This window comes from Paroedura picta, chromosome 13, assembly GCF_049243985.1.
Source record: "Paroedura picta isolate Pp20150507F chromosome 13, Ppicta_v3.0, whole genome shotgun sequence".
Classification (NCBI taxonomy): Eukaryota; Metazoa; Chordata; class Lepidosauria; order Squamata; family Gekkonidae; genus Paroedura; species Paroedura picta.
Genome location: NC_135381.1, coordinates 14,871,115 through 14,898,314, shown reverse-complemented (window position 1 = coordinate 14,898,314; position 27,200 = coordinate 14,871,115). Strand labels below are relative to the sequence as shown.

The window sequence follows — 27,200 nt, the reverse complement described above, 5'->3', positions numbered from 1 at the left end:
AGGATCTGCTGTGAGGCAGTGCAGCTACAAAGCACTGGAGCACCCCATTCCTCCTTTACACTTCTATGTGTATTTCATCCCTTTCCTCTTTTGGTCCTCTTCTGCTTGTGTGTGCTGTGGAGTTCTGTGTGTGTGTGTTCCTAATCCCACTCTCCTGCCTTGTATGTGTGTTTAGCACCATATCCTGTGGTACCCATTTTGTGCTTATCTTGGCTTCCTAGGGCTGCCGTTTTGTAGTTGTGCCTGCCACCCTGCTTCAAAATGCCTGCAGGATCCGAAAGGCTGGGGACTCCCATTCTAAATCAGCGTGCCCAATCTGCTGTTGCCCTTGCAGTTGCAACAAAACCTTTTGAGTTATGCCATTATTATATGAATTCACATATTAACCCTGGAACACATAATGCACTGAATATCTAGCAGAATGCAGAGGGGAGGGGAAAGCTGTTTTTTTTCTGTACTGTCATTCTTTAGCCCAGGCAGTTCAGTTGGTGCAGCAAGTATGTCAAAGGCTTCTCTCCCTCTCAGGGCATGTGGCGGTGTTGTTGGCGTTGTGGACGTCCCCTACTTGGTTTTGGAGCCCACGCATAACAAGCAGGACTTTGCAGATGCAAAAGAGTATCGGCACTTGTTGAAAGCAATGGGGGAACATTTGGCTCAGTACTGGAAGGATATTGAAATTGGTAAGCTTTGCTGGTTGAAAGTTGGTCATGGAAGGGAACTAGGGGGAATCCTAGGAGGAAGAAAAGGGGTTAGAGAAGGAGTGGTGTATATATCAGATTGTCCCTGTGCATCTTAGTTTGGCATCTTAAAACTTTTTGCATTTTAATTTCTAGCTCAAAAGGGCATTAGCAAGTTCTGGGATGATTTTGGCTATTTGTCAGCGAACTGGAACCAACCTCCATCGAACGACTTGCGTTATAAACGGCGGAGAGCCATGGAGATTCCCACTACCATTCAGTGCGGTGAGTGAAGCGGAGATTCCAGTATTTGGGGAGTCACTGAAACCCCACAGGCTACTTTAGAAGCAGTTAACAACTCCTAGACCAGGGTTAGGCAAACTGTGGCCCTCCAGATGTCCATGGACTACCATTCCCATGAGCCCCTGCCAGTTTGCGTACCCCTGTCCTAGACAAATATATAGGTTCTTCCAGGCACTTTCTAAATCTGCCTTTGTATTGGGACTCCGGGTCCTCTATTCACAGCAAGGAGACCTCTTTGGATGTTTGTTGTTCTTGGCAAATTGTGCCGGTTACAGCATCCCAAACCAAGATAGAGTTGCCCTTGGTGTGCGTGGGTGCTAGGAGCTGGATGTACCCAAGTGGCGCTTGCTGCTGAGGTCCTCACGATCCTGTGAGAATTGGCCCATAAATTCCATTCCTACCCAAAGTCTAAATATGGGTATAGTTTGAGATACAAAGTTCCCTATTTGCTTTGCTTACAGACCCTAGTTGCCAGCAGATTTTATTTAGCAGACCCTGCAAGTGGCTGACTATGTGATGTGTTTTTGTGAAACAGACGTGTGTCTAAAATGGCGGACCCTCCCTTTCCAGCTCAGCTCAGTGGAGCAGGAATACCCGGATACCTGGGTGTGTGCAATGAACCCCAATCCTGAACAAGACAGGTGAGCATGTAATGCAAATGTCTTTGAACAGGCTGATTATCCACTGCAATCCTTGCCACACAAGTGTAAAGTTTAACAACATTCTTTTTTATGGTAGTGCACCAACGTGGGGAAATCACTGAGGCTAAAAGAGAATAATTTGCCTAAGGCTTTCTCATGAGTTTATACCTTTTTGAAGCAAAGACTTCCTGCTTCACACTTAGTGTGGCCACTGCACTGGCATTGTCACAGGATGTCACTGGTTCTGTAAAATAATTAACAGTGTTGCTCTTTCAGACTAAGACAAGCCAAAGTCTTGCAGTTGGCCAATTTTACTTACTGCTGAGATCATCCTGGTAATTTTTTACTGCAGAAGAAATATTAGACACAGGGGTTTCCAAATCTTCACAGAGAACAATAGGATTATATCATATTAAATTCCCTTCCCCTTGAGGTTGGGCTTGCAGGATGAGCCAATAGTGAAAAATGTGAGGAAATGAAATAGAAGACTTCTTTTTCTGTATAATGAACCTGCCTCCTTGTGGACAGAAAGGAGAAACACCCCATGGTCTGGATTACTGGATGATGACAGAGAGAACTAGAACTAAACTTTGTTGTCCTTTTGTTTGTCTCTTGAGCACTACAGTACATCATGCAGAGGCTTAGGTGGCCAAAGAGCCCCTAAACCTGCTCTGAGTGGCTAAGGTCAATCAATGAAGTGCTTTGATTTCACTTTGCTGATCCCGTCTCTTGTCCTTTTCTGCCTCCTCTTAGGTGTGATGCTCCTGAACAGAAGCAGAAGCTGCGTCTGAGCATCTTGAAGAAGGAGAAATCGCAGGAAGACAAACGGAAAGAACTGACAGAGAAGATTCGCCATCAGCAAGAGAAGCTGGAAGCTTTACAGGCATGTCTAGGCTTTTGAGCATGGGTTTTTCAAATAGAAGTGGGGCAGGACATCTGTTTTCCTATTTGAAGGAAACATCAGTGTACATTAGAATAGCATCCACTCTTAACTCCTGTGCATACTCTTAATTTGAAAGAAAGTTTTTTGTTCATTAAATCAAACTTAGTCTCTTCCTCATGGAGAGGTTCACATTGACTCAGTGGCCTGCCAGAGCTCAAACTTCCATGGTTGGTTTCAAATATGTGTCATCACTTAACAAAAATGATGATTTCAGGTTATTGTTTTTCATTCTGTCATTAGTTTTCATTGGTGGTCAGCGGGGGAGGGGTCTTGTCTGTCATCTTTGAGAAAGTAAATTGACAGCGTCACTTTCTCAAGTCTAGAAGACTCACAGAAAACATGGTTTTGGGAAGAGGACAGTTTTGCTGTAATTTTGGCACAAGGCCACTGCTAGCTTCTGCAAGAATAGTAAAGCGTCAAATGGAGTCTTGTGTACGTAAGTGAATCTCCAAGAATCAACCACCACATCAGAACTTCCGTGGAATCTATTCACACTTCAGCTTCAATGGAGTCTTCTTGATATTTGGGGCTGGTTCACACATGCAGTATCCATGACCTGCTGATTGCAACATCAAGTATCTAAATGAGCCATCACAGGTTTAAAAAAGAAGACAACCTGCAGATTGATCCCTATCCCTTTGAATGAATTCTTTTTTCTCAGTGGTGTCAGTTCATATATTAGTTGCCATCAAATAGTATTCATGCATGCGTGAATCAGCTCCTTCATCGATTTCATTCATTTTTCATTTTTGATCTTTTTTGGTTTTCACTAAAATTCCAATCAGGGTTAGGGCATTGAGTTTCTGATGAACGGTGGTCGCTCATAAAATGATATGATTGTTCCGCTGCAGAAAACTACACCTATACGTTCCCAAGCCGACTTGAAGAAACTCCCCTTGGAAGTCACCACACGACCAGTGCTAGAGGTAAATATTATCCCTTCCTTTGAAGGACATGCTCTCTGCCTTAAGAACTTTTGAAGATTTGCTTTCCCCCTCTCCTCCTCTTTGCAGAATTCAGACCAGCTGAGCAGACCACAGCGACCACGTTCTCCTCCTTTACCTGATGTGATTAGAAATGCTCCTGGCAGGCACCCAGCTCAACTTTCCAGGTCAATCGCCCAAAAGGGGCCTGTAGCTCGACCAGCCATTAGTTCCTCCAGGTCACAGAATGTGGCATTCAATGAAGAATTCGACGTTTCCAGAACACAGCCTCTTGCTGTGGCTCATGGGAAATCTGCATGCACACTAGTAAGGCCACCACCCAAACCTGTGGCTGCAGGGAAGATGCCCCCAGTGCTGCTTCAGAACACCAAGATCCAGGTCACGCCTCCCAGCCCAAGACACTCAAAGCTGCTTCTGCCACCAAGGAAACCGCAGGTTGCTAAGCATCCCCAGGTGAGTGCCTTATTTCTAAGGACAGGAGTGTTTTTAAATTCCGAACGTTCTTCGCATTATTTAATTTGTATTGTAAACTTGTTATAGGACCTGAAGTTTATACAAGCCCCAGGGAAGATTATTTTCATTATTTTCTAAAACTATGAAACTGCTTTAGATGCAATAATCCCAGTCTAGTCTCGGATCCAGATGACAATAAGCAGAACCTGGATGAAAAGTTTTACAAGCACCTGTAGGCATTGTCATTTTAGGCACAGCTACTCTCAGACCTCTTATGCATGGCGGCAGCTAGTGCGCACTGCCGCCGTGCTGTTGCGGCGGGGCAGGATGCCCTGCCGTTCCCTGTGTATGCATGGGGGCAGGGCATGCTGAGCTGCCCTGGCGTAGCGCGCGCTGAACGTCAGGGCCAGAAGGTAAGCTGGTGCGGTGGCGGGGGGGAGGTTTGGACGGCCCGGGGAGGGAGTGGGGGAGCTTTATCAAAAGCTTTCTGAAAGTCTAGGTAAATAACATCTACTGGGTTCACCTTTGTCCACATCTTTTTTTACCCCCTCAAAAAAATTCTTAAAGGTTAGCGAGACAACAACTTCCCTTACAGAATCCATGCTAGCGAGGGCTCTCTCAGCCTCGCCTACCTCACAGGGAGTCTGTTGTGGGGAGAGGAAAGAGAAAGTGACTGTAAGCCCCATTGAGACTCCTGGTAGAGAAAAGCGGCATATAAGAACCAGTTTTTCTTCTTCAGTAATATCAGGGCTCTCTCAGCCTCCCTTCCCTCACAGGGTGTCTGTTGTGGGGAGAGGAAAGGGAAGGCGACTGTAAGACTGTAGAGAATAGCGGTATATACAAACCAACTCTTCTTCTTAGGCTTCTTGTGCACACTTCTGTTTTGCAAATTGTTGTATAATGCTTTCTTGTGAAAGATCATCTGTTGATCATCTGTTGTTGTCCCCATCTCTGCAGTCTTCCCGGAAAAGAAGCATCAACGCAATTGAAGACGAATCAGAGGAAGAGGTGGGACAAAGAAAAGAGAAAAGGAAACCAGGCAAACAAGTGACAGTCAAAGAAGAGAAGAAGGATTCCAACGAGGTGGTGGTAGAGGTGAGAGAGCAAAGAGGAGTGAATTTGACTCCTTGTAGTACCAGTTTGCTGTTCAGAATGGATGGCAGTAGCCCTTTATGTTCTCTCAGTGCTCCCTTCTATTCAGAGATTTTTCTCAGAGTTAAATTTGAGGAAAGATATGTTTGGAGTTTGCTCTGCTTTGGGTAGAGTTGTTCTCAACAGACCCCTTCCTCATTCCCAAGATTTATTATATTTCCCAGTGTTCAGAGACAATAGTGTTTGCCATTGTAGTGCTGCAAAGGCTACTTTTGACTCATTCAGTAGATGCGGGATTTGGAAGGAGCACCCTGTGTGTGGTGACTTTTACCCTGCCCTGCAGAGATTGCTCCATACCAGAATCATTGGAGAATGGTATAGACTAGAATGGGTAGCTGTATTGGGAAGGATAGCTGTAGCAGTAGAAAAGAGCAAAAATCCAGTAGAACCTTAAAAACTAAAGAAGTTTGTGGCATACTATGCCACAAATTCTGTCCTATCTTCTCAAGTTCTCCTGTTAAATTCTCCTACTGTATAAGAATTGTTTCAGACATCTGATTCTTATTCTAGTGTTGGGGCTTTTCCTGTTTGCTGGCTCACTCTTGCAAGAGAGATGGAAGTTCCAATTCTTGGTGTTTTTCCTTCTTTTCTTGCACTTGGCCCTGCAGAAGAGGTGCAGACCCATCAGTCAAAAGATTTTCCCACCTCAGAACCATTGAAACCAAGAATTCTGTTTTCCAGAAAAATCCTAATAAATATATTTGAATAAATTATTTGCTGTTATAAATATTCCCAAGTATCTTGCTATGATCTGTTCAGAATGATCTGTTCTGACAGCCAGCTTGGTGTAGTGGTTAGGAGTGCGAACTTCTAATCTGGCGAGTTGGGTTTGATTCTACGCTCCCCCAATGCAGCCAGCTGTGTAGCCTTGGGCTCCCCACAGCACTGATAAAGCTGTTCTGACCGAGCAGGAATATCAGGGTTCTCTCAGGGTGTCTGTTTTGGAAAGAGGAAAAGGAAGGCAATTGAAAGCCACTTTGAGACTCCTTCTGGTAGAGCTGTTCTGACCGAGCAGTAATATCAGGGTTCTCTCAGCCTCACCTACCTCATGGGGTGTCTGTTGTGGGGAGAGGAAAGGGAAGAGGACTGGAAGCCGCTTTGAGACTCCTGGCAGAGAAAAGTGGCATATAAGAACCAGCTCTTCTTCTTCTACAACAACAACTAATGATGCTTGAAATTTACATGAAAATGCTTGCAGTTTTGAATTGAACCCTACAGCCTCATTTCTTGTCAGATTCTAAAAGTTTAGTTCAGTCCTGATCTTGGCACATTAAGTTATTGGGATTTCTGTTTTCAGCTCACAGACAGTGCAGGGGAAGATGAGTCAGCAGAACTGAGAAGAGCTCAGAGAGGTAAATATACCATTTTTATGGAGATATGAACAGCACATGGGTTAGACATCACTCTGTTTGCTCCCTCTGGGAGGTGGGGTGCTGTTAAATATAATTTACATTTAGGCCAAACCAGGAATCTGTTAGCTCTGTGAATGCATCCTTTATTATATTTCTAAAACTCCGAACTACATAAATTGAGTTCAAGGCTACATCTCAGTCCAGTATAGTATATTTAGACATGTGGTCTGTTTTGATTGCAGTTCTCATCTCTCTCAGCCTCACCCACCTCACAGGGGGGGTGTATGTTGTGGGGAGAGGAAAGGGAAGGTGACTATAAGCCGCTTTGAGACTCCTTCGGGTAGAGAAAAGCGGCATATACGAACCAACTCCTCCCCCCCTCCTCCTTCTTCAAGAATTAAAAATAAAAAATATATCCCTTTTTTCATTTGCCTTCTGTCAATGTCTCTCTCCCTTCACTTAGTAAGTTTGATTCAAGGAACAAAAACTATTGTGACATTCCCTTTCAGGAGCTTGTCAGGGTTGGCTCTTGTCAGATTTTAGCAGAAGTTCTAGCTACAGTTTGCTGTAAACTTGCATAGTGCAAGTTTAATGTCTGCCCTTCCATTTTTTCAGATAAAGGGCAGCATGTTGAAGTACGAGTTAACAAGGAGTGGTACACAGGCCGTGTTACGTCTGTGGAAGTGGGCAAGAAAGCTGTCCGCTGGAAGGTGAAGTTTGACTACGTTCCTACAGATGTCACCCCAAGAGATCGCTGGTAACTATCGTGCATGTGTGTGTATGCGCGTGCATGCGTGGAGATCCATGCATATAGGGATGCAAGAGCTGCCCATGATGACCTCTTCTTCCATGATCAGTTTCTGGACTGGGGAAGGTTAATACCATCCAGTGTCTGCTGACTGCTTATTCTGTTTGGGGAATACTATTGGAGAAGTGGAAATTTGTAGATTGGCAAGTATGTTGATCACCAGATCACCTAGTGGCCAATCGCTTTGACTTCATCTCATTGTAAAAAAACCCAAAAAACACTAGAGTTTACTGTGTATATGCATAGGGAGCGGGCAGGGAATGGAGATCTTCCAGACCACCAAAAGGTTGGTCCTGGCTTTGCTCTTCCAAAACATTCAAAAGGGTGAAACGAGAACTGGCATATAATTGTACAGATGACCTTCCAGATTGAAGAACAGTTACATAAAACCTTACAAAATTAAATCACAAAATATACTTCAAAATATGTATATCAAAACAATGTTTCTGTGGCCTTGATGAATATGGTAGAGATGACATACACTTATCATACTGTCCAAAAGAGAGATGCCTTCATAATTACATTTGATAGTGGGATTGAAAATTAACATAGCTGTAAATAAGCAGAAATGCACATAGTGAGATTTCACTGACGTGTTTGGAATCATGTTCTTCAGCACCGACATCAAAACATCTTGCTGTCTCATGGAATGAATTTGTTTGTTTATTATGTTTGTATACCGCTCTCCCCGAAGGCTCAGGGTGGCTCACATAAAACAGAACAGAAAGAATACAGATAATTTAGATCAACAATAATGAATGAAGTGAAACAACAAGCAACATGGGACTGTAGAAAAATTAAACATTAAAGTAACTCATACTGATAGCCCAGTGAGTTGGGCAGAACTGCAATGGGTGCCATAGGAGGGGGCTCAGGAGAAGGGCCCTTGGGAAGTGATGGCACAGGTCGACCAACCAAATGCCTGGTGGAGGAGCTCCCTTTTGCAGTCCCTGCGGATCTGTTCAAGAGGAGAAGAATGGTGGCTTGCATCACTTGGGAGGCGAGAGGGTGGTAAAAGCTGGTATCTTTATATATAGCAAAGACTTCCTGTGAAATTCCTGTTGGTTCCTTTAGGGTAGAGAGAGGCAGTGAAGATGTGCGGTTGATGAAGCCTCCCTCTCCAGAACATCAAAGTCCAGACACGCAGCAGCAACAGCAAGAGGAAATAGTTGCAGCCCAGCCTTCTACCTCAGAGTGTGTCCGAACTGAGCCAGACACCACCGCCTCTGCCAGCAGCAGCCATGAAACAGTAGACCTGCTGGCCCAGGCACTCCGGTGAGCAACTGTGTTGTTTTACTAGCTGCTGGCAGCGATAGGCAGAATCTAGTCTTCAAATATTAAATGTTAATCAAGGTTACATATACTCCCTGCTTGAAATGTTAAATTGCTGTGGCCAGACTTCTGTTTAATATGTTTGAATCTTGCAGATTGTGTGACTGTGTAATTTAAATTCCAGGGAAGGGAAAAATGTGTGTAGGGAACTGAAGCCCCAGATAGCTACTCTGCCTCCTGAACAGCATCATGAAACTTCAGCAGGCTTTGCAACATACCTTAGCAATTTAAGAATAAGAATTCCGTAAAAGTGAGCTCTTCTTGAAGCTGAATTCTGTACCCACTAAATGTATGCTGTGCTTTATCAGCACTCTCACAATTGCAGCTGTGTCCCAGTTTTGATTGTTTGCCTTCTCCTATTTTGGTAGGAACTGCTTGCGGTATTTTTTGCCTCCCAATTTCCCTATCTCCAAAAAGGAACTCAGTTCTATGAGTTCAGAAGAATTGGTGGCTTTCCCACTGGTAAGTTTATACCTGAGGTGAGAATCCAGCTCACAGTTTCCTGGAACTTGATTTTATTCATTGCACTTTGGCAGTTTTTAATTGTATGCCGCAAATTGTCCCTCTCTTAGAGCAATCACTTTGACCTTCAGTAGGACTGTTTCAAAAGTAGGCTTCTGAAGTCAGCTTTAGTTTTTAAAAGCAGCCCAGCTGTCGTCCTGTCCCCCCCCCCAAAAAAAAAAATACTGAATATTTTTTGGGAGTGGCCATTTTGGATAGCTGAAATGCAGCCACAATCTGTATCTGGGTGAAAGAATTGGCAGAAAATAGCAATAGAGTATTTTTCGGGTTCAGATATACCGAATGCATACCCACAGACTGAGAACTTGAGCAGCCTAGACGGGATATAAGCAACTTATATGGCTTCTACTTTTCTTTTAGCCAGCAGAGGGCATTATGTTTCACTTAGAATTACTAGAAAAATTGGTAGTAAAAACCTCATTAAATATAATCCAGAGCAATGGTTTCCCCCACCAGAATTAGCATTGTAATGAGAATTACATTATGTAAGCACATTCCATATGCAGCACCCATGCAGCACCAGTCAAGACCGTATCTGTCAATGAAGTGCATGGTAAGCTTGCAAAGACCTTTTCTTTTACTGTAGGAAAACGGCAGAAGTTCTTGTAGCCCCCTATATTGATGTTTCCATGTTGCTTTCTCCACAGAAAGAATATTTTAATCAGTATGAGATCGGTTTGCAGAATTTGTGCAACTCATACCAGAACCGGGCTAATGCCCAGGCCAAAGCCTGCGAAGAAAAACTCCATGTTCAAGAACAGAAGCTTGCAGAGACAAAGGAAAAGCTACAGAAGCTGAGGACTAACATAGTAGCACTACTCCAAAAGGTGCAAGAGGTGAGCAAAGCTTCTTGTTGCTGGAGTTCCTCTGAGTCAGATCCAGCACAGAAGCTTAAACCGTTAACAACTTTGCATCTCTAGAAAATTGCAGTGTGGCTTCCATAGCTAGTCAAATTTCCAGGGCTTGCACAGGTCCGTTATAACATGTTCAGGCCCTCTTCTGTTCTGTCAAAATCCAGAGTCCCTCCTCACCAGATAATCTAGGCACAAACTTCACATGGTTCTAGTAACAAACAAGACATAACTCATGTTCAGCTCATTGGCCTATACACAAAGTTCCTGATTGAGTGCATTTAAATAATTAAAAACTCACATTCTCTTTGTACTCGTGCCAGATCTGCCTAAAATGTAAGATTTCTAGAAATTTTGAAGCCCCGTTTTTCCCTGCAAAAAATAGAAACTTGCGGGTGGGGTGGAGAAGAATGGTAATATAAAATTATTTTCTATCAAATCTTAGCATCTTTTACAGATTGAACAACAAAAAATGCATCAATTTGTATTGGTAACTAAGCGTATAAAATCGCATTACTTGGCATATTTATGGAATTTAAAAGTATAAGTGTCTACGTTTTCTGTAAGGAAAATGGCAGGTATACCCACTAAGTGAGGAGTTTGCAAACTGCTGCATAGTATATGTATCTTAATTTTTGTCTTATTAAATAATGAATTGTTCCAAATGTAATTTATACTTTTGAGAGTTCTTGAAAATGTTATATATGTCATTTAGGAATTATCAATTAATGTTATAGATTATGTTAAATAAAAAATTTCATACTTTTTGAGTAAAACCTTTTTGTTTGTTTGAATAAAACCTTTTCTTATTCCAAAAGAAAAGAAAAGAAAAGAAAAGTAGTAGGAGTTTTTTCAGTATTCCCTAAAATGTCCCAATAAGAATGTCCTTAGTCAGTCCTCATTATGGCCTACAAGCCATACAGAAGTACTTTTCATGTTATACATTTGGAATGAGTGAAATGCTTTTTAAGACGAGGGTTTTTGTGTGTGTGTGTTTTTCAGGACATAGACATCAATACAGATGATGAACTGGATGCTTACATTGAGGACCTAATCACCCGGGGAGACTGAACATTCCAGACTCGGGCATCAGATGAATTGCCAGAGAGTCAAGCCCCATATCTTCCATGATATGAATTTATCTATGGAGAGCAGCCCAAGGAAACATGGGGCCAACACCACGAGAGACCATGTACACAATACGTATTGGTGTATGACTTGTTCTTGTGGGATTTAAAAAAAAACAAACAAAAACAGTGCAAAAGGTTTTTAAGCTGTGTTTATAAACACGGGTCTTTTAAAAAAAATACAGAGAGAAAGAGAGCAATTGTGTGGTATGTTGTGCTGTTTCTTTAGCTAAAGTTGAGGTAAATCCAGCCTTTTGAAGAATTCATACCCTGGAATTCACAAGACGAGCTTGCAACACTATAGCAATCTTGACCTGAATGTAGGATCACCGTGAGTTTGTTGCATATTAAATATAGAAACAAATCTGACTGCAGGGGGCATTGCAGCTCTACCACAAGAGAACTTTCGTCTTACTAGCTGATACTCTGGAGATGGTATCCAGGCATGCTTAAGTGTTGCTTTAGGTGCTTTGCTGGTCCCATCAGCTCCCAAAGTGAAGAAAATCTTATAACAATTCTTCATTTGTGGTTGTTCGTAGGTAGGCATGCTTATTTAACCTTCAGGGAGTCACCACAATTCTGTGGCTTGTTGAAGAGTTTTGAGCTCTTTGTCACTGCTACAACCCTGTCTCTCTGAATGTAGACAATAGTAGCCATCGCTTAGCGGCAATAGTCATAGGTGGCGTGCTAGTGGTCCTAAGCTCAGTATCCAGCACCTCTGGGGCAGTGTGGTTGAGAAAGATTAGAGGCCTGAAGCGTCGAAGAGTGACTGTTGATTCCTATAGTCATAGACTTGACTTCATGCAAGATGGTTTTTATATCCATGCCTTATTTGCATACAGTGGTGGGACACCTGCTTAAGTTGGAGGCAGAGTGCTGGGTTTGAACGGACAATATCTAGTACTGCTCTTTCGTTGTAGGACCTCCATAAGGGACAAATCAGGTAGCCATTTTATTAGCAAAGCTGGAGATTGTCACCTTGGTTTCGGGCTGAATTATGTAGCTCAGGGAGTCACAGGTGACTACATATGCTTACAATTAAATAGTATATTACAGGTTTGACAGAGGGTGCACACAGTTCTAGCACATGTTCACTTTCAAAACTGGCAACTTCTGTTCCATCACCTAAGGAAGCATTTTGCAGGTAAAACAAGGTAGATGACACCAGAGTTGAATAACCAAACCTTTGCAGTTCAGGACAAGTTTGGAAGCAAAAAAAGAAGGTCTCCGCTTCTGTCAGTTCTTTTTAAATACTCTCAACTTGTCATTTACTTATTGCTAATGGCCAAAAGGAAACCTAGTTTTATGTCAACCTTTATCTTGACATAATTTTTTTAAGTCTTTTAAAGAATGCAAGGACAATACAACAGGCATACAAGCCTTGAAACATTTAAAAATAATAAAATATGATTGAATTCATATTTTCTCTTTACAAATCTATTTTAAACTCAGCAAAACAGAATAATTTACTACCTAATTGGATGCAGCTTTAGCTGGAAGTTTCCTGGTTGGTGGTGCATAAAGAAAGACCTTGTAAATTACAAAAGGGCTTGTATAAATTACAGGTTATTTTCCCTACTACCGAGCGGGAATTTAAATGAATGACAATGGCTGTGAGAAATGTACATTTATAGGTCAAAATAAAGAGGGCAGTACAAACCATAGGTGTTTGTTTATTTGCATTATTTGTAGTCTGCCTTTCTCACTGAGATTTAAGGTGGACTATGCCGTGTACGTCAATATAACCAACAGAGTGAGAAATCCAATGTAATAGGATTAGAATTACAAAAATCTGAAACACAGCATAAAGTATTAGATGTGATATATTACACATTGAAGAAAATGGTACTACATAAGTAGAGAATATAAGAGTGAGCCAGGTGTTACATCCATTTTATAAGTAATGCCTGTTATACCCAATGGGATAATTACTTGAGTTTTTGGCTTTTTGCCGTCAAGTTGCTGCCCAATTCTGGCGACCCTGTATGGTTTTCAAGGCAATTGACAGAGGTAGTTTGCTCTTGCCTGCCTCTGCGTCATAACCCCGGATTTCTTTAGTGGTCTCCCATGCAAATACTCCACAAGGCTTGACCCTGCTTAGCTTCCAAAACCTGACAAGATGCGGCTAGTCTGGGCCATTTGACAGCCAGTTAATATTCTGTTTCTGAGCAGCTTAAACCATTATGAAAATTTCAAACTTGTTTCATTTGCCTGTGTTTAAATGCCCAGCCTTGAAGATAAATGCCAGCCTGCAAGACAACTCTGAAGATCTGATGGAATAGAATAACACCGAATATTTTCTCTTATAATCTGTCATCCAAGCAGTGATCTTTCTGCATTGGAACCACAGATTTCTTTGCAAGCAGCTGTTTCCTGAGTTAGTTAATTAGAGCAGACATACATTTGAGCGCTGATTGAGGGAAGGCAGAGTTTAGCAAGGAGCAGGGCAGCTAGAATACCAGGAGGCAGGACTAAAACCAGTTTCAGGACAAAAGTATAACAGTCCAACATGGTAACTAGTATATCATTCCAACCACAGACTTTTTCCCTGTATAGAATTTGGTCTGTAGCTTTATTCCGAAAAAGTTTCAGGTGCCGACAATCATAAAACCATCTTTTGCATGCTAAAAATTTTAATATGGCCTCTGTGGTACTAAAAGCGATTAAACTTTATATCCAAATGGGCATTCCAAACGTTAGTAGTGTGCCATTAAAAGTTATACCAAGTTATTTAAAATTGCTGCATTCGTCACTTTCAATGTTTATGTCACACTGATAATGACAAAGCGTCTTCCCATGGCATCATTCCTTAACATTATACTTGCTCCCAATATTCAGTCATCTTACGCCTTAATATGGGCATTAGCAATAAGACAAAAACAGGAAAAGCGGCACTGTCTCACAGGAGGATCCAGTAAAGGTACAACAAATGCAAACTGTGAACTGGCTCTGCAGCCTGGAAGAAATATTAGGAAATAATAATCTCTCTGGTGGTTCTTTGTAAGATATGACAACAACATTTCCCGGAGGGGCCATCCGAATAAAGGGAAATGAAGGTCTTTTCCCCCCCTTCTTTATATAGAATTGTGCTTCCTGTAAAGAGGTTGACCCAATGTTGCTGTTACTGAAGACAAAAACAAGGTCACACCTATGTCTCTGCTAAGTAAGGAAAGTGGAGTTGCTGTGGAATAAACTCACATCCAGGCTGGGGGCGGGGGGTGGAGTCGTGAAGGCAGCTGCCTTGTATGAACAGTGAAATCGTGCAAGATCACATCTCCCGTCCCTTTCACAGAAGTGAGGCTGTGTACACGTTTATATACACTGAATAAAACTTCATTGGTCTTAAAGGAGCCAGTGGACTCAAAACTTCGTTCTGCTAATTCAGCCCAACACTGGTAACCACCTTGAATCTATCCCTACATGCTAGTTGCTTGTACAGATGTGGGTTTTTTTTAATGCAAATTAGTCTTTGAAATGTCATGGAATCATAAAGGGGTCTCCAGGGTCATCTATTCCAACCCACTGCACAATGCAGGAAACTCAAAATCACATTTTATCAAATCAGAGAAAAGAATAGTCAAACGAGGATGAACATGAGAGAGAACTAGCACTGTATTTGGTCTTCATCTTTCAAGTCCCAGTCCCTTTCTTTGTCAAAACTGACTCGGCAAAGTCTTGACATTAACGTGCTTGGAAACTTCCCTGAAACCAGCCAGACAAATGATGTCTATGAACATTTATATTGGGGGTGCTCTGGTGTTTTATGATAATGTTACAAAGCAGCACCCAAAGATTCCTTTTAAACTACTTTGCAATCTGATAGACATGAGACCGACAGCAGAGACAAAGAAATGGTATAGTTCAGGTAGGATCAGCTTCAGCACCTGTAAATGATGAAGAATCAGAAACACAGCTGAGAGAGACCACAAAGGGCCATCCAGTCCAGCCCCCCACCTACCTGTGGACTTAGAAATCATGCACTCCTCACAATCTAAAAACTTCCAATGACAGAGACTCCCATCACCTTCTGAGGCAGAATATTCCATCTATGAATTGCCCTCACCATCAGAAAATGCTTTCTAATTAAGTGGACCCTCCTTTCCCATAATTTGAACCTATTGCTCCTAGTCCTTATCTCTAAAGCTGCAGTCAACAAGTTGGCTCCCTCTTCGACATTCTAATAGGTAGCCGTGTTGGTCTGAAGTAGCACAATAAAATCAGAGTCCAGTAGCACCTTTAAGACCAACAAAGATTTATTCAAGGTGTGAGCTTTAGGGTGCAAACATTCTTCCTCAGACTTAGTCTGTCCCTTATTTGTCCCTCTTCGACATGTCCACCTTGTACGTAGTTAAGCAAAGCTATCATCTCTCCTTGCCTTCCTCTTCTCCAAGCTAGACATACCCAATTATCTCAGCCTCTCCTTGTAAGGCCCCTCAATCATCCTAGTTGCTCTTCTCTTGAACATATTCCAACTTGTCAACATCCTTGAACTGCAGTACACAGAACTGGACAAAATAATCCAAATTAAGTTTTGAAACAGGCTGGTCAGTCAGGTGGTGAACAGAGCCCGACAGCCTCTTGGCAGCTTCCAGCTGGAATGACCACTGTTAATAAGGATTAGAATTCTTTATCTTTCATATTTGTAATATGGGCCTGTTTGGGCCTGTTACCACCACTGAGGCAGCTTGTGATAGAACCCTAATGATTGGTTCAGGTTCCTTTTGCTGGACAATAATGGGGTCTGTCTAATGCTGAGAAACCCCTGAAACAATATTCAGGCGTCAAGAAACGCCAGAAGTTGCATGATCATGCAGAATATGGTTGGGAAGCAGAGCTGTGGACACGCCCACCCAGGGCCCCTCCTCTTCCCACCCCCTCCAGGCCCATCGGCCATTTTGGGAACGGGATGGAGGGGGGTGCAGGGCAACATGACTACATAAGGTCACCTCGCTCAATAAATTGTTATCCAATTTAAAATATATATTAAACAATAACTCCCACCCATTCAAGAAACCCTGATCTAATGCCTCTTCTTCTTCTATGCAGAATCCTTTGCTTTTATACTCTGGCCAAGAATACAGTGTAGAGTTTACATGTGTAGGCAGGTACATATGGCACATAACTGCCACTGCTCCTTTCTCTAGCTTTTCTTGTTGGCCTCGTCAAGACATTCTTTCTTCCAGTCACTGTACCCCCTTTTATGACGGCCACTGTATATTTCCAAGGAGATGCAGCCAGATAGATTAGCGCTTGTTTAACGGAAGAAGCCTCCATTGACAAGGCAGACAAACGAAGAGGCCAATTGTGCAAACAGCAGGCTCCCTCAGAACCTGAGATCAACAGTAGTGCTTTCTGAAGGTATTTCCCCCTCACAGGCTGCCCTCATCGCCACAGTAAGCTCCTGTGTTGAGAGACTCGTCTCTGGGCTCTGACAGACATTTGCGCATGCCTGGTTCCTTAGGCCTCGTTAAGGAGATAAGTAAAAGGTTCTTCCTTTTCCTGCCAACCCTCCCGTCCTACTCCACAGCTGCCTCAGAGCAGCCCTTTGCCTTAACTGGTGAGAAAGCCTCAGCTGCTGATAGTCCTGATGCCAGAACAGGAATGGAAAGAGCCACACAGCCCAGATGCTCGGGGCTGCCAAGTCCCCCCGCTGTATTAAGACACTGGAGCCTTGTCGCCCATCCATTTCAGCTCCACAGGGACGATTGGACTTGAAGGGGAAAAGAGCGGCCTGCAGGTGTCCACGGGGGCAGGGTTCCCATGGAAAGCACATAACAGGCCCATTCTGTGCTATCTTGTCATGTGTCTGCCCTTCTGTCTCCCAAGCAGCTGCCCTGTCCCTTTCCCCCTCCGCACAAACACACACACACTGCAGATACAGCTGGGTACCTTCCCCAAATAGCTACTGATTCCTCAGGAGATATTTTCCCATACTCTAGCAGCTCTTCTTTATAGGCTTAGGTGCTGGGGGGAGGGGGTGAGAGGTGAGGAACTTAATCCCCAGGAGAACTGCTATAAGGATCAGCTATTCTTTGTGGGTTTTGTAATGGCCTAGGTCCTGCATAAGTACAGAGCGCTGTTTGGAACTTTGGAACAGGAGTGTCTAAACTAGGGCTTGCTAACCACGGCTGGCCTGCAAACCCTTTTCAGGTAAGCCAGCAGATAATAATACAAACCAAAAATGCAAGCGGATTTCAGTTCCCAGGTCAGCTCTGCATGCCTGGCAGTAAACACCAGAAGAAGAAGAAGAGTTGGTTCTTTTATGCCGCTTTTCTCTAGCCAAAGGAGCCTCAAAGCAGCTTACAGTCACCTTCCCTTTCTTCTCCCCACAACAGACACCCTGTGAGGTGGGTGAGGCTGAGAGAGCCCTGATATTACTGCTCGGTCAGAACAGCTTTCTCAGTGCTGCGGCAAGCCCAAGGTCACCCAGCTGGCTGCATATGGGGGAGCAGGGAATCAAACCCAACTCGCCAGATTATTAGTCCGCATGCCTAACCACTACACCAAGCTGGCTTTCTTCTCCTCCTTCTCCTCCTCTCTTTGAGGAGACTTTAGCAGCCCTAGAGTGACTTGGAATAAGCACGGAATAAGCAAGAGTGATGGACAGGGAAGAAGAGGTCAAAGGAGGAAGCAGAGAGACTGCGTACCAGTTCCCATTAATGCTTAGGCAACGGTCAAACGATCTATCACATCATTTTTTGTATCTCTGTACGGTCTTGGGAGCAGAAGGTTCAGAACTTTGGGTGCAGAGCTAAAGCCCAGTAACTGGTGCTTACGAGACCTCTATCCTAAGGGAAGATCTCCACGTTTAGTCTGGTAAAATACTGAGAGAGATTGCAAACAATAATTCACTGATACTGTAAGAGGGATTACAAGCAGAAGCCCACTGAATATTGTTTTTTTAGTATGACATACTTGCATGTCAAAAATTCAGGGGGGGGGAATAGCTCTACTCTATACAAAAAGACCTGTCCAAGATGTTTTGAACAGATGCCCAACATTTTATACCCACACTCTCTTCCGCCAACTTCCTAACATTCCACTAATTAGGTTTATGCACAACCCTGGGGGCTTTCACCCCAACATGGATTGTACCTGTGTGTCTATTTGCCATACACATCTCCCTCATCGTATCCCTGACAATACTGCCTGTACATTGAAGTTTTTCTTTTGCTGACCTTGAATGCTCTGAGTTCAGCCTATGAGGACAAGAGCCTGCATGCCCTGATTTAAGGTGCTAAGCAGCTGTTCTCAGTTGCTGTTATTGTTGTTACAGTTGACTACTATGGTCAAGTACAGTTCTGTGTATTTCTGTTTCACCCTGCATATTGCAGGGGGTTGGTCTAGATGACCCGTGAGGTCCCTTCCAACTCTATGATTCTATTTATTTATTTATTTATTTATTTATTTATTTGATTTGTATGACCGCCGCTCTCGGAAACCGGCTCGCGGCGGTTCACAATGTTTCAATAGGTAAAGGTAAAGGTATCCCCTGTGCAAGCACCGAGTCATGTCTGACCCTTGGGGTGACGCCCTCTAGCGTTTTCATGGCAGACTCAATACGGGGTGGTTTGCCAGTGCCTTCCCCAGTCATTACCGTTTACCCCCCAGCAAGCTGGGTACTCATTTTACCAACCTCGGAAGGATGGAAGGCTGAGTCAACCTTGAGCCGGCTGCTGGGATTGAACTCCCAGCCTCATGGGCAAAGCTTTCAGACAGCTGCCTTACCACTCTGCGCCACAAGAGGCTCATAATGTTTCAATACAAATACAATATATTAACCATTAAAATTCCCCATTAAAACCCCATTAAAATAATGACTGAGTCACAATGATGGCAATTAAAAAACTATTCCCGTACAGGCACACTGGATGAGCAGAAGGGAACGGATGGATAATTGGGCATAGGGTGGAACAATCTGGGGAACCAGGTCAGTCTAGTACTGGCCTCCCCCCTCCGGGGAGAGGGGTCCGATCTTAGCCCCGGGCCATCACCCGGCCTTAGACAAACGCCTGGCGGAAGAGCTCCGTTTTGCAGGCTCTGCGGAACTCAGAGAGCTCCGACAGGGCCCGCAGCTCTTCAGGGAGCTCGTTCCACCAGGTAGGGGCCAGGACCGAAAAGGCCCTGGCCCTTGTCGAGGCCAGGCGTGCCTCCCGGGGTCCTGGGATCATCAGCAAATTCTTACCCGCAGAGCAAAGTACCCTGCGGGGGGCATAAGGAGATATGATTCTATGACTTGTGTAACTGAAAAGTTTTCTTTAGTTATACTTACTTTTAAAAAAATACTTCACCTCTCTCCACTATGGAGGCCTAAATCAGCTTCCCTCATTCTCCTCCTCTATCTTCACAACAGCCTTGGGAGGTAGGTTAGACTGAAACTGTTTGATTAGCTTAAGGTCACCCAACAAGCTTCCATGGCAGAGCAGGGATCCTAAACTGTGTTTCCCAGATCCTAGCCCGACGTTTTGACCAATATGTTACACTATTAGCTTATTTCTCCCCCCCCTCCCCCCCCCAAGAACATATAATTTCTAAGTTCTATGTAAACCGCCCTGAGCCTTTGGGAAAGAAAGAAAGAAAGAAAGAAAGAAAGAAAGAAAGAAAGAAAGAAAGAAAGAAAGAAAGAAAGAAAGAAAGAAAGAAAGAAAGAAAGAAAGAAAGAAAGAAAGAACAGAGGGGAAAGTGATAAACCCCACCACCACCACCAATTCACAGCCTCCGGAGAATGCTGGAGCGGCATAATGTGAGGGTGTCATGTTTAGCTTGGTCTATTTCTCACTGTGGTGGTCAATCCAGCCAGGTTCCCTGCACAGCTTCCAGGCAGTTGGTCTTCTCCAGGTGCTGAGCCCAAACCCACTGGGAACTTTACAGTCCCTCTGGTTACCACATTACAGTTCTCATTTACAGCCCATTTGCTTCCTTTCCCTTTGACTGGAGTATAATTGGTGACACCAAATGTTTCTTCTTCCCACATGTTTGTGAATGGAATTATTTCACTCTGCAGCGATGTGCAATTGCCACTTCCTTTCTGTGGATGCCATATACTCCAGGTGTGCCCTGTTAATAGACCCAATGTACCTGTTCCCCTCCCACACACGTTAGTACCTGTTGCAGGTATGCATAGCTTTTGTGTTTGCTATTGAAGCCAAACTTCCGCACGGTTGCCTTCTTGTGCAAACTGGTAAGCGGTCTTGCAGAACTTGGCTTCCTTGAGAGTTAGAATTTTGAAAAGGAGAGTATTTGTCTATTCCAGGGGTAGTCAAACTGCGGCCCTCCAGATGTCCATGGACTACAATTCCCAGGAGCCCCTGCCAGCGTTCGCCATTTCTAAGGTATGACTTCTAGGAGAACCATCGGGAGAAATCAGGAAAATCCTGTTCCACTGATAGAAATGCCTTGTGTTACCGGACACTTTAATCTCAATCCATCCCCCATTGAGCTTAATGGCAGAGGGGGATTTTACTCCACTCTCTTACACTCTGCCACCACCAGCCTTCCCCCATGTTTATATAAATATATAAGAACAAATTCTTTTTCTTTATATAGAGTCCTGAATGGGTTATTTTCTGCCGACTGCAGAATTTGAGAACCAATGGAAATTTGCCTTGGATTGCTTAGGCTAGTGCAGTGCAGTCTCCTCATATCTTGGAAGCTAAGCAGTGTCAGATCTGCTTAGCATTTGGATGGGAGACCACGAAGGAATTCCCGGGCCTCTGTGCAGAGGCAGGCAAGGGCAAACCACCTCTGCTTTGTCTCTTGCCTTGGAAACCCTGTGGAGTTGCCAGAATTCAGCTGTGATTCGATGGAGGGTTGCACATAATCCTTGAGTGGTATAAGGCACAAAGAAATGAAAACTATAGTCTAGTTAGGACTAAAAGAAAGGGCCAGGGAAGGAGGCTGGAGAAGCAGCAGGAAATGTGGCAGATGGTGTGTGACCAGCCTGGGAAGCCTGGCATTGCAGTGAGAGGGGAGAGGCATGTTCTGATCCAGAGGTGTTAATAGGCGCTTGAGAGACTCTCAGGGGTGAAAGTCAAAGATCAATGGATCAAATTAACTTCCTAAGGAGAACTCAATGGGTAAAGTAAACAGCTGGTCTAGCCACAGGAGGAGAAACTGCATTGCCCCATCCCAGCATGCAGGCAGAGATCGGCAGGGGTGGCAAGATAAACAGGCTAGATGCAGATTTCCTTTTTTTTTCTCTGTGCCACGTAGCATTAGAAGTCAGAGTCACCAAATTCAGTTGTCAGTTGCTTCGCGACACACTGGCGGAGCGTCTTCTTTTATCCACAATGCATGAGCGGCATGTAGAATTTGCTGCCATGGGCCAGGCTAGGCTGATCTTGAATGGGAGGCCACCAGGTAAGTCCAGAGTCGCTGCACAGGGGTTGCTGACCACCCCTGAATGTCTCTTGGCTTGAAAACCTTACAGGGCTTCCATGAGTCAGCTGTGAGTTGACGGCACTTTCCATCCCCATTGTGTTGTGCCAGGCAGTTGCTCCCATGGTTTGGCCAGAGACCCAGCTTTACATGGGAATCTTTCTTGGGGAGCCTAGCTACTGCTTACAATGTCCGTGTGTGCTCTCCCCACTCTGGGGGCATTCTGGGTTTCCCTGTTACACACGCTCTGGAACTTCTGTGCTCAGAACAATTCCCAAGCCTGCACAAACCCAATTTGGGCTGGAACTATAATGTACAGGGAGGAGAAGGCTTGATCCTACCTATTTGCACAATTTCTTGACCCGCAATGGCAACAGGGAGTTATTTGCCTCACTGGGGAAACTTACATGTAGTGCCACATATGTTCGTTCCCCTAATGGGGTCAACAGCAGCTCCCCAAGGAAACTACAGGTCATGAAAACAGCAAAATAAGATTATCTCAGTTCTTCTCTCAATACGCAATACGGGAGCGCCAGGCAGAGTTCTTCAAGAAGTGACAGCAAGCTTTGAACCCAAAATCCAGCAGATTGTTCATTGGATCAGGCTTGTTTAGACCGCACATTCTTAAATTAATCCTTCTAAGGCATGCTTTCTCAAGCAGGGTTATGTGAAAACCTGGGAGTTCTTGATGGCCCTGGGTTTCCTGAATGGGTGAGAGTTAATTAATTATATATATATATATATATTTACATTTGTGAAGCATTTATCAGGTGATATGATCATATGGGGTCATGTTGATGCCACCCGCCTTTCCCAAAATGGCCAGTGATGGGCCTGGTGGGGGGTGGGAATGGGAGCTCAGTTTCCCAGCCATATTCTGGACGATCCGCCATTTCTGGGGGTGCTCAAAGCCTTAAGAATATTTCATGGGGTTCTCAATGATAAAAAAAGGTTGAGAAAGGCTACTCTAGAGGTTTCTCAGCCTTCTGCCTGAAAAACAGATAGGGAATCTCCCCCTCCCCTTCACACAAAAGTGAAAACTTTCAAAGTCCTTTGAAGGCAGAGTTTCCTTCACACTCCCCAGAGAGAAAGCAGACCTGAGATGTATTTAGAGGATTGGTCTGCAATTGGTGAGTCCCTAACAAATAAGTCGGTCTCCGTTTCCCCGGAGGCTTTGATCCACGTTACAGATGAAAACAGGGGCACTCTGGGGTGTGCCTTAACAACTCAGTTCTCACACTAAGGGCCATGCTTGAATTTCTCCTCCACTCTTCACTATTTATTTGTTCTTAAACTGTCGTCATTTAATTGTGTTGTATTTTTTTGCATTATAACCTAATTTTAACAATGCACTTATTTAATTTTCTGAATAGTTCGCCTTTCTCGCCGGAACTGAAGGTGGATTACGAGGACAGAGCTATTCAGTCAACAAGCTGATGGCATGATAACATTTGAATGTTAACATTTGAATTCAATACTGAAGATTCCTAGCCAAAGCAATTTAGTCAGTCAGCAAGTGGATTACAAAATATGATAGCAACGTTTGAGTCTAGTGGCAAATATTCCTAGTAAAACAACATAATGCAGGGGAATAGAAAACCAGGAAGGGGAGAAAACCAACATTGTACAGGATAGACGTCACCTCCCTAGCTGATCCATGACAACGCACCGTTACTCCTCTGCAAAAATTCCCTCCCGAACAATTCTGTTTTGCCCATTTTGTGAAATGATAGAAGGGTGGGGACCTTCCTAACAGCCTTGGACAGAATGTTACATACTGTGTGAGGCACTGGAGAGAATTTCTGTGAACAGGCCCTTGCCAGTTTTGCCTATTGGCAGGCTGGAGCCTTCATTCTATAGCGTGGAGCATAGCAGGAGAGGCATTGTGGGTATTTAGGTCTTAGTAAGTGACAGAGTAGACCTTGAATTGAGCTCAGTTCTTGATATGGAGTGTGTGCAAAATTGGAATGTTATGTAGCTTCAGAGTCATCTTCAAGGGAAGACCCATGTAGAGTAATCTAGCCCTAAGGAATCCATAGCATGGATTTGTGTGGCCATCTTCTGAGTGAAGTGCAGCTGGTAGAACAACCTTCATCAGCTTGCTTCTCCAATAACAAAGTTGGATCCAGTCAGCTCTAGGCTCTTCTCAGTGAGACACAAGTGGTCTCCATTGAAAATGAAGGCCCAATGTCCTTTAAAGGCTTTGTCTTTTCAGGTATCATTACCTCCGCCCTCTCAGTATTTTAAGTGTTTTAATTAATTCATGCCTATAACAATTATTTATTTTCATTGTTTACAGATTTAAATGTTTGTATCTCACTGGCTGCATGTTCCCATGAGTGTTTGCTGACAGGGGCTCATGGGAATTGTAGTCCATGAACATCTGGAGGACCACAGGTTGACTACCCCTGTTCTAATGTATCTCATGTGTGTTCGAGATTAGAACCCATTTTGGGTTCAAAAAGCATTAGGTCTATCTCTGTAAATCTAGCATTGGAAGGTGCATTTGTTGTGAATTCAATTATTAGCTCTGTCTGTGTTTTTAACTTTTTAACTTTATAAGTTGTGCACAATAAATGTTAATTTCATTTGAACATTTATATTTTGTGGCTGCCTGACCTTTTGGTTTCTAACTTGTTGGTATTTGGTGTCAAGTTTGTTTACCTTAACTGTCTGGCATTGTTTCAGATATTCTGTAGCATCACCAGATGATTTGGGAAAAGGCAGAGTTGGGTGTCATCAGCATATGGATGATGCCCTATTCCAATACCATTTGTAGTTTTGGAGAAGAGTTCGTTCTTATATGCCGCTTTTCTCTACCAGAAGTCTCAAAGCGGCTTCCAATCGGCTTCCCTGTCTTCTCCCCACAACAGACACCCTGTGAGGGAGGTGAGGCTGAGAGAGCCCTGAGATTACTGCTCTGTCTGCTTTGGCAAGAGCTTGACTGACTGTGAGCAGAATTCTTCAACCAGAGGGAAGAACTTGGGAAACACTGCTAGGGAAACAACCCCCCCCACACACACACACACAGTTTCAAGTTAGGAAAACAGCATGGGGGTGATACCCCTTTTCCATGTGCAAGATTTTCCCAATCTAAATCAGGTCTCTGCCTGCCCGGGAGGAACTCTGCATGGAACTCCAAGAGTACGTCTGAAATCAAATCAATCAATCAGGAATGATCCAGAGTCTCTGTGGAGACACATGGCCTTGTGGGAATCAATCCCTTGGCCTTCTAAGGGACTAACAGGCTCTGTTTAGCATCAGTGTACATCAACTGCTGGTTTCTGTATTTTCAGTTGGCTGCTTCTATTTTTGTTTCTTCCTCAAAGATCAACAGAGCAACATGACTCTCTGCTCAGCACCATTTTCTCTCTCTAAACCTGCTTTGCATTCTACACACCATGTGCATGGGAAACCTGAAACACTGTTTTGTATTATTTTCCTTGCTCCTGATAAAACAGTATCAAATGGCTTTTGTATTTGTATTTAGAAAACTATCCTTCAGAATGTTATCAGCAAGGGCCTTCTGGTGCTGAGGGTGGTGTCATCAGAGGTATAACTGAGGGGAGGGGAGAATCTGGATCGGGGCCACAGTGGGTTAACTCTTCCCTTCTGAACATATATCTACTGGTTCCTGGGCTCGAGGTATAACACAAACGTCCAATTTTACTCGGAGGATAAGAATGGTCATTCAAGTAACAACAATACTTGACAACAATAATGTTTTAAAGAACCTTTTAGCAAGCAAAATGAGGCCAGAGACATAATGAAAATACATGCCAAAAAATTGGGGACCATTCAAAGACGATCATGGCAGCCTATGAAGCTAAGGGCCACAAGCTATTTGAGGTATCATTCACTGCACCCCCCATTCCTGGGGAGAAATGACTATGGCACCAAAGCACAGAAAATGCCCATCAGCTGAGGCCCACTTGGCACTGCCAACATCTGCATGCGTGGTCTGACATGCGGAAGCCAGTTGTGTGTGCTCCAGTTATTGTTGTTGTTGTTGTTGTTATGTGCTAAGTCGTGTCCGACCCATCGCGACCCCATGGACAATGATCCTCCAGGCCTTCCTGTCCTCTACCATTCCCCGGAGTCCATTTAAGTTTGCACCAGTTATTGTAACTGAGGCTAACTTTACAGGTACAGAGTAGGGAGAGGGGGCTTCACTTAGGAAACCCCTGGTGTGTGTTTGGAGCGTGGGTGGATATTATTCTTCCCTGCCTCCCTGTTCCTGCTGTTGAAAAAGTCTCCCAGCAGCCCCTCTGGACTCTTCAATTGCAGTCTAGAGGGGTGAGGATAACGTATTTCTACCTAGATTCTGCCAGTCCTGGAAGCAAGCGACTATATGGCAGCAGGAGTAAATGAGCACAAACTGTAAAAATGACAGGAGCCCATCAGGACAGGAAGAAAAAAGTAGTTGTATCAGGCAAGTTAATGCAGCTGTGGACTGGGAACATGATGAGGGAACAGGACGTGGCATAGTGGTCAAGAGTGGCAGCCTCTAACCTGGAGAACCGAGTTTGATTCCCCACTCCTCTTCCACATGAAGCCTGCTGGGTGACCTGGGGCCAGTCACAGTTCTCTCAGAGCTCTCTTAGCCCCACCTCCCTCACAAGATGCTCCTTGTGGGAAGAGGAAGGTGACTGTAAGCTGCTTGGAGACTCCTTGAGGTAGAGAAAAGTTGGGTATTAAAACCTACTCGTCGTCTTAATATTGTACTTGCCACCTTGCGAGGCCATTTGAATAGGCAAGGACTACCAAACTCACTAGCCAGTTCCTTGGGCTGTATTAACTCCTGGTTCTGTCTGTGCAGAATACACCCGCAGCTCTAGACAAAGCTAGGAAGGCAAAGGCGATACAGAAAGAGTACAATTGCCTTTCTAGAAGATGACGCACATTCTTTTTGGCCCACTATTACCTCTATTCCAATGCAATTAGCAATTTTTTAAGCAGACAAATCATACCAGGCGGATTTGGCTCAGGCCACCCTGGAACCCCAAAAGTGTGGATACCAGTTGTGTTATTCATGGGGAAGGAAAAGCAGGCTGCACGGATATGCCCACGTCAGCTTGTGCACTGACGTTTGCTGCTGCTGAGTGATGCTTAGCTCCAAAGACTTAGGAACTGCACACAGTCTAGGAGGAACAGGGTTCTTCCCATGAACCTCCCTCTCTCTTTGCCAGCATTTGCCTAGTCCCCCCCCCTCCCCAGCCTTTTGGTTTTCCTGTGAGGGTAGGGAAGAAACGGGAGAGCAAGTGAGAAGAATGGGGGGGGGGTAGCATTCCAATCCCCAGGATTAATACAAGCAAGACCTCCTATTATGCCCAAATGACAGGTAGGAATCAGCAGGAGAAAGCTGAAAAAGGTATGTAGGTTTTTAAAAAAGAAAAAGATGCTGGGTCTTGACCCTGCCCAGAGGTCAGTGTCTGTAAGACACCCCCCCACACACATACACACCCCAAATCTAATCCTGTGAGACCACAGGGACCCCTCCTCACCACCTCTTTCCCCAAACTGAAATGTAATCCTAAGCATACATGCCAGAATGGCAATACCAGAATAAAGTCCATGAGGCTTAGTTCCTTGCCAGCCGCCAGGGAGCCCCGAGGGAGGGGCCCAGGATCCAGTCTGCAGCACCCAACCCGCCCTGCCCCCCCCCCCAGCCCCATCCTCCCCGCCCTGGGAGGGAAAGAAAACAGAGTGGATGCCTGC

General features: G+C 44.2%; 1 protein-coding gene across 1 annotated transcript in view; it reads left to right on the top strand.

The window, feature by feature from the left end:
- The window catches only part of MORC2 (MORC family CW-type zinc finger 2), a 53,940-nt gene extending 42,742 nt beyond the window's left edge, over nucleotides 1–11,198 (top strand). The window contains exons 14-26 of the mRNA XM_077308654.1: nucleotides 526–680; nucleotides 834–962; nucleotides 1,516–1,621; nucleotides 2,375–2,504; nucleotides 3,416–3,490; nucleotides 3,578–3,961; nucleotides 4,919–5,056; nucleotides 6,411–6,465; nucleotides 7,081–7,222; nucleotides 8,348–8,548; nucleotides 8,974–9,067; nucleotides 9,775–9,963; nucleotides 10,981–11,198. Coding sequence (XP_077164769.1) covers nucleotides 526–680; nucleotides 834–962; nucleotides 1,516–1,621; nucleotides 2,375–2,504; nucleotides 3,416–3,490; nucleotides 3,578–3,961; nucleotides 4,919–5,056; nucleotides 6,411–6,465; nucleotides 7,081–7,222; nucleotides 8,348–8,548; nucleotides 8,974–9,067; nucleotides 9,775–9,963; nucleotides 10,981–11,049 — 1,867 coding nt within the window. The 3' untranslated portion in view covers nucleotides 11,050–11,198. The remainder of the gene's footprint in view (nucleotides 1–525; nucleotides 681–833; nucleotides 963–1,515; nucleotides 1,622–2,374; nucleotides 2,505–3,415; nucleotides 3,491–3,577; nucleotides 3,962–4,918; nucleotides 5,057–6,410; nucleotides 6,466–7,080; nucleotides 7,223–8,347; nucleotides 8,549–8,973; nucleotides 9,068–9,774; nucleotides 9,964–10,980) is intronic.
- The last annotated feature ends 16,002 nt before the right edge of the window (nucleotides 11,199–27,200 follow it).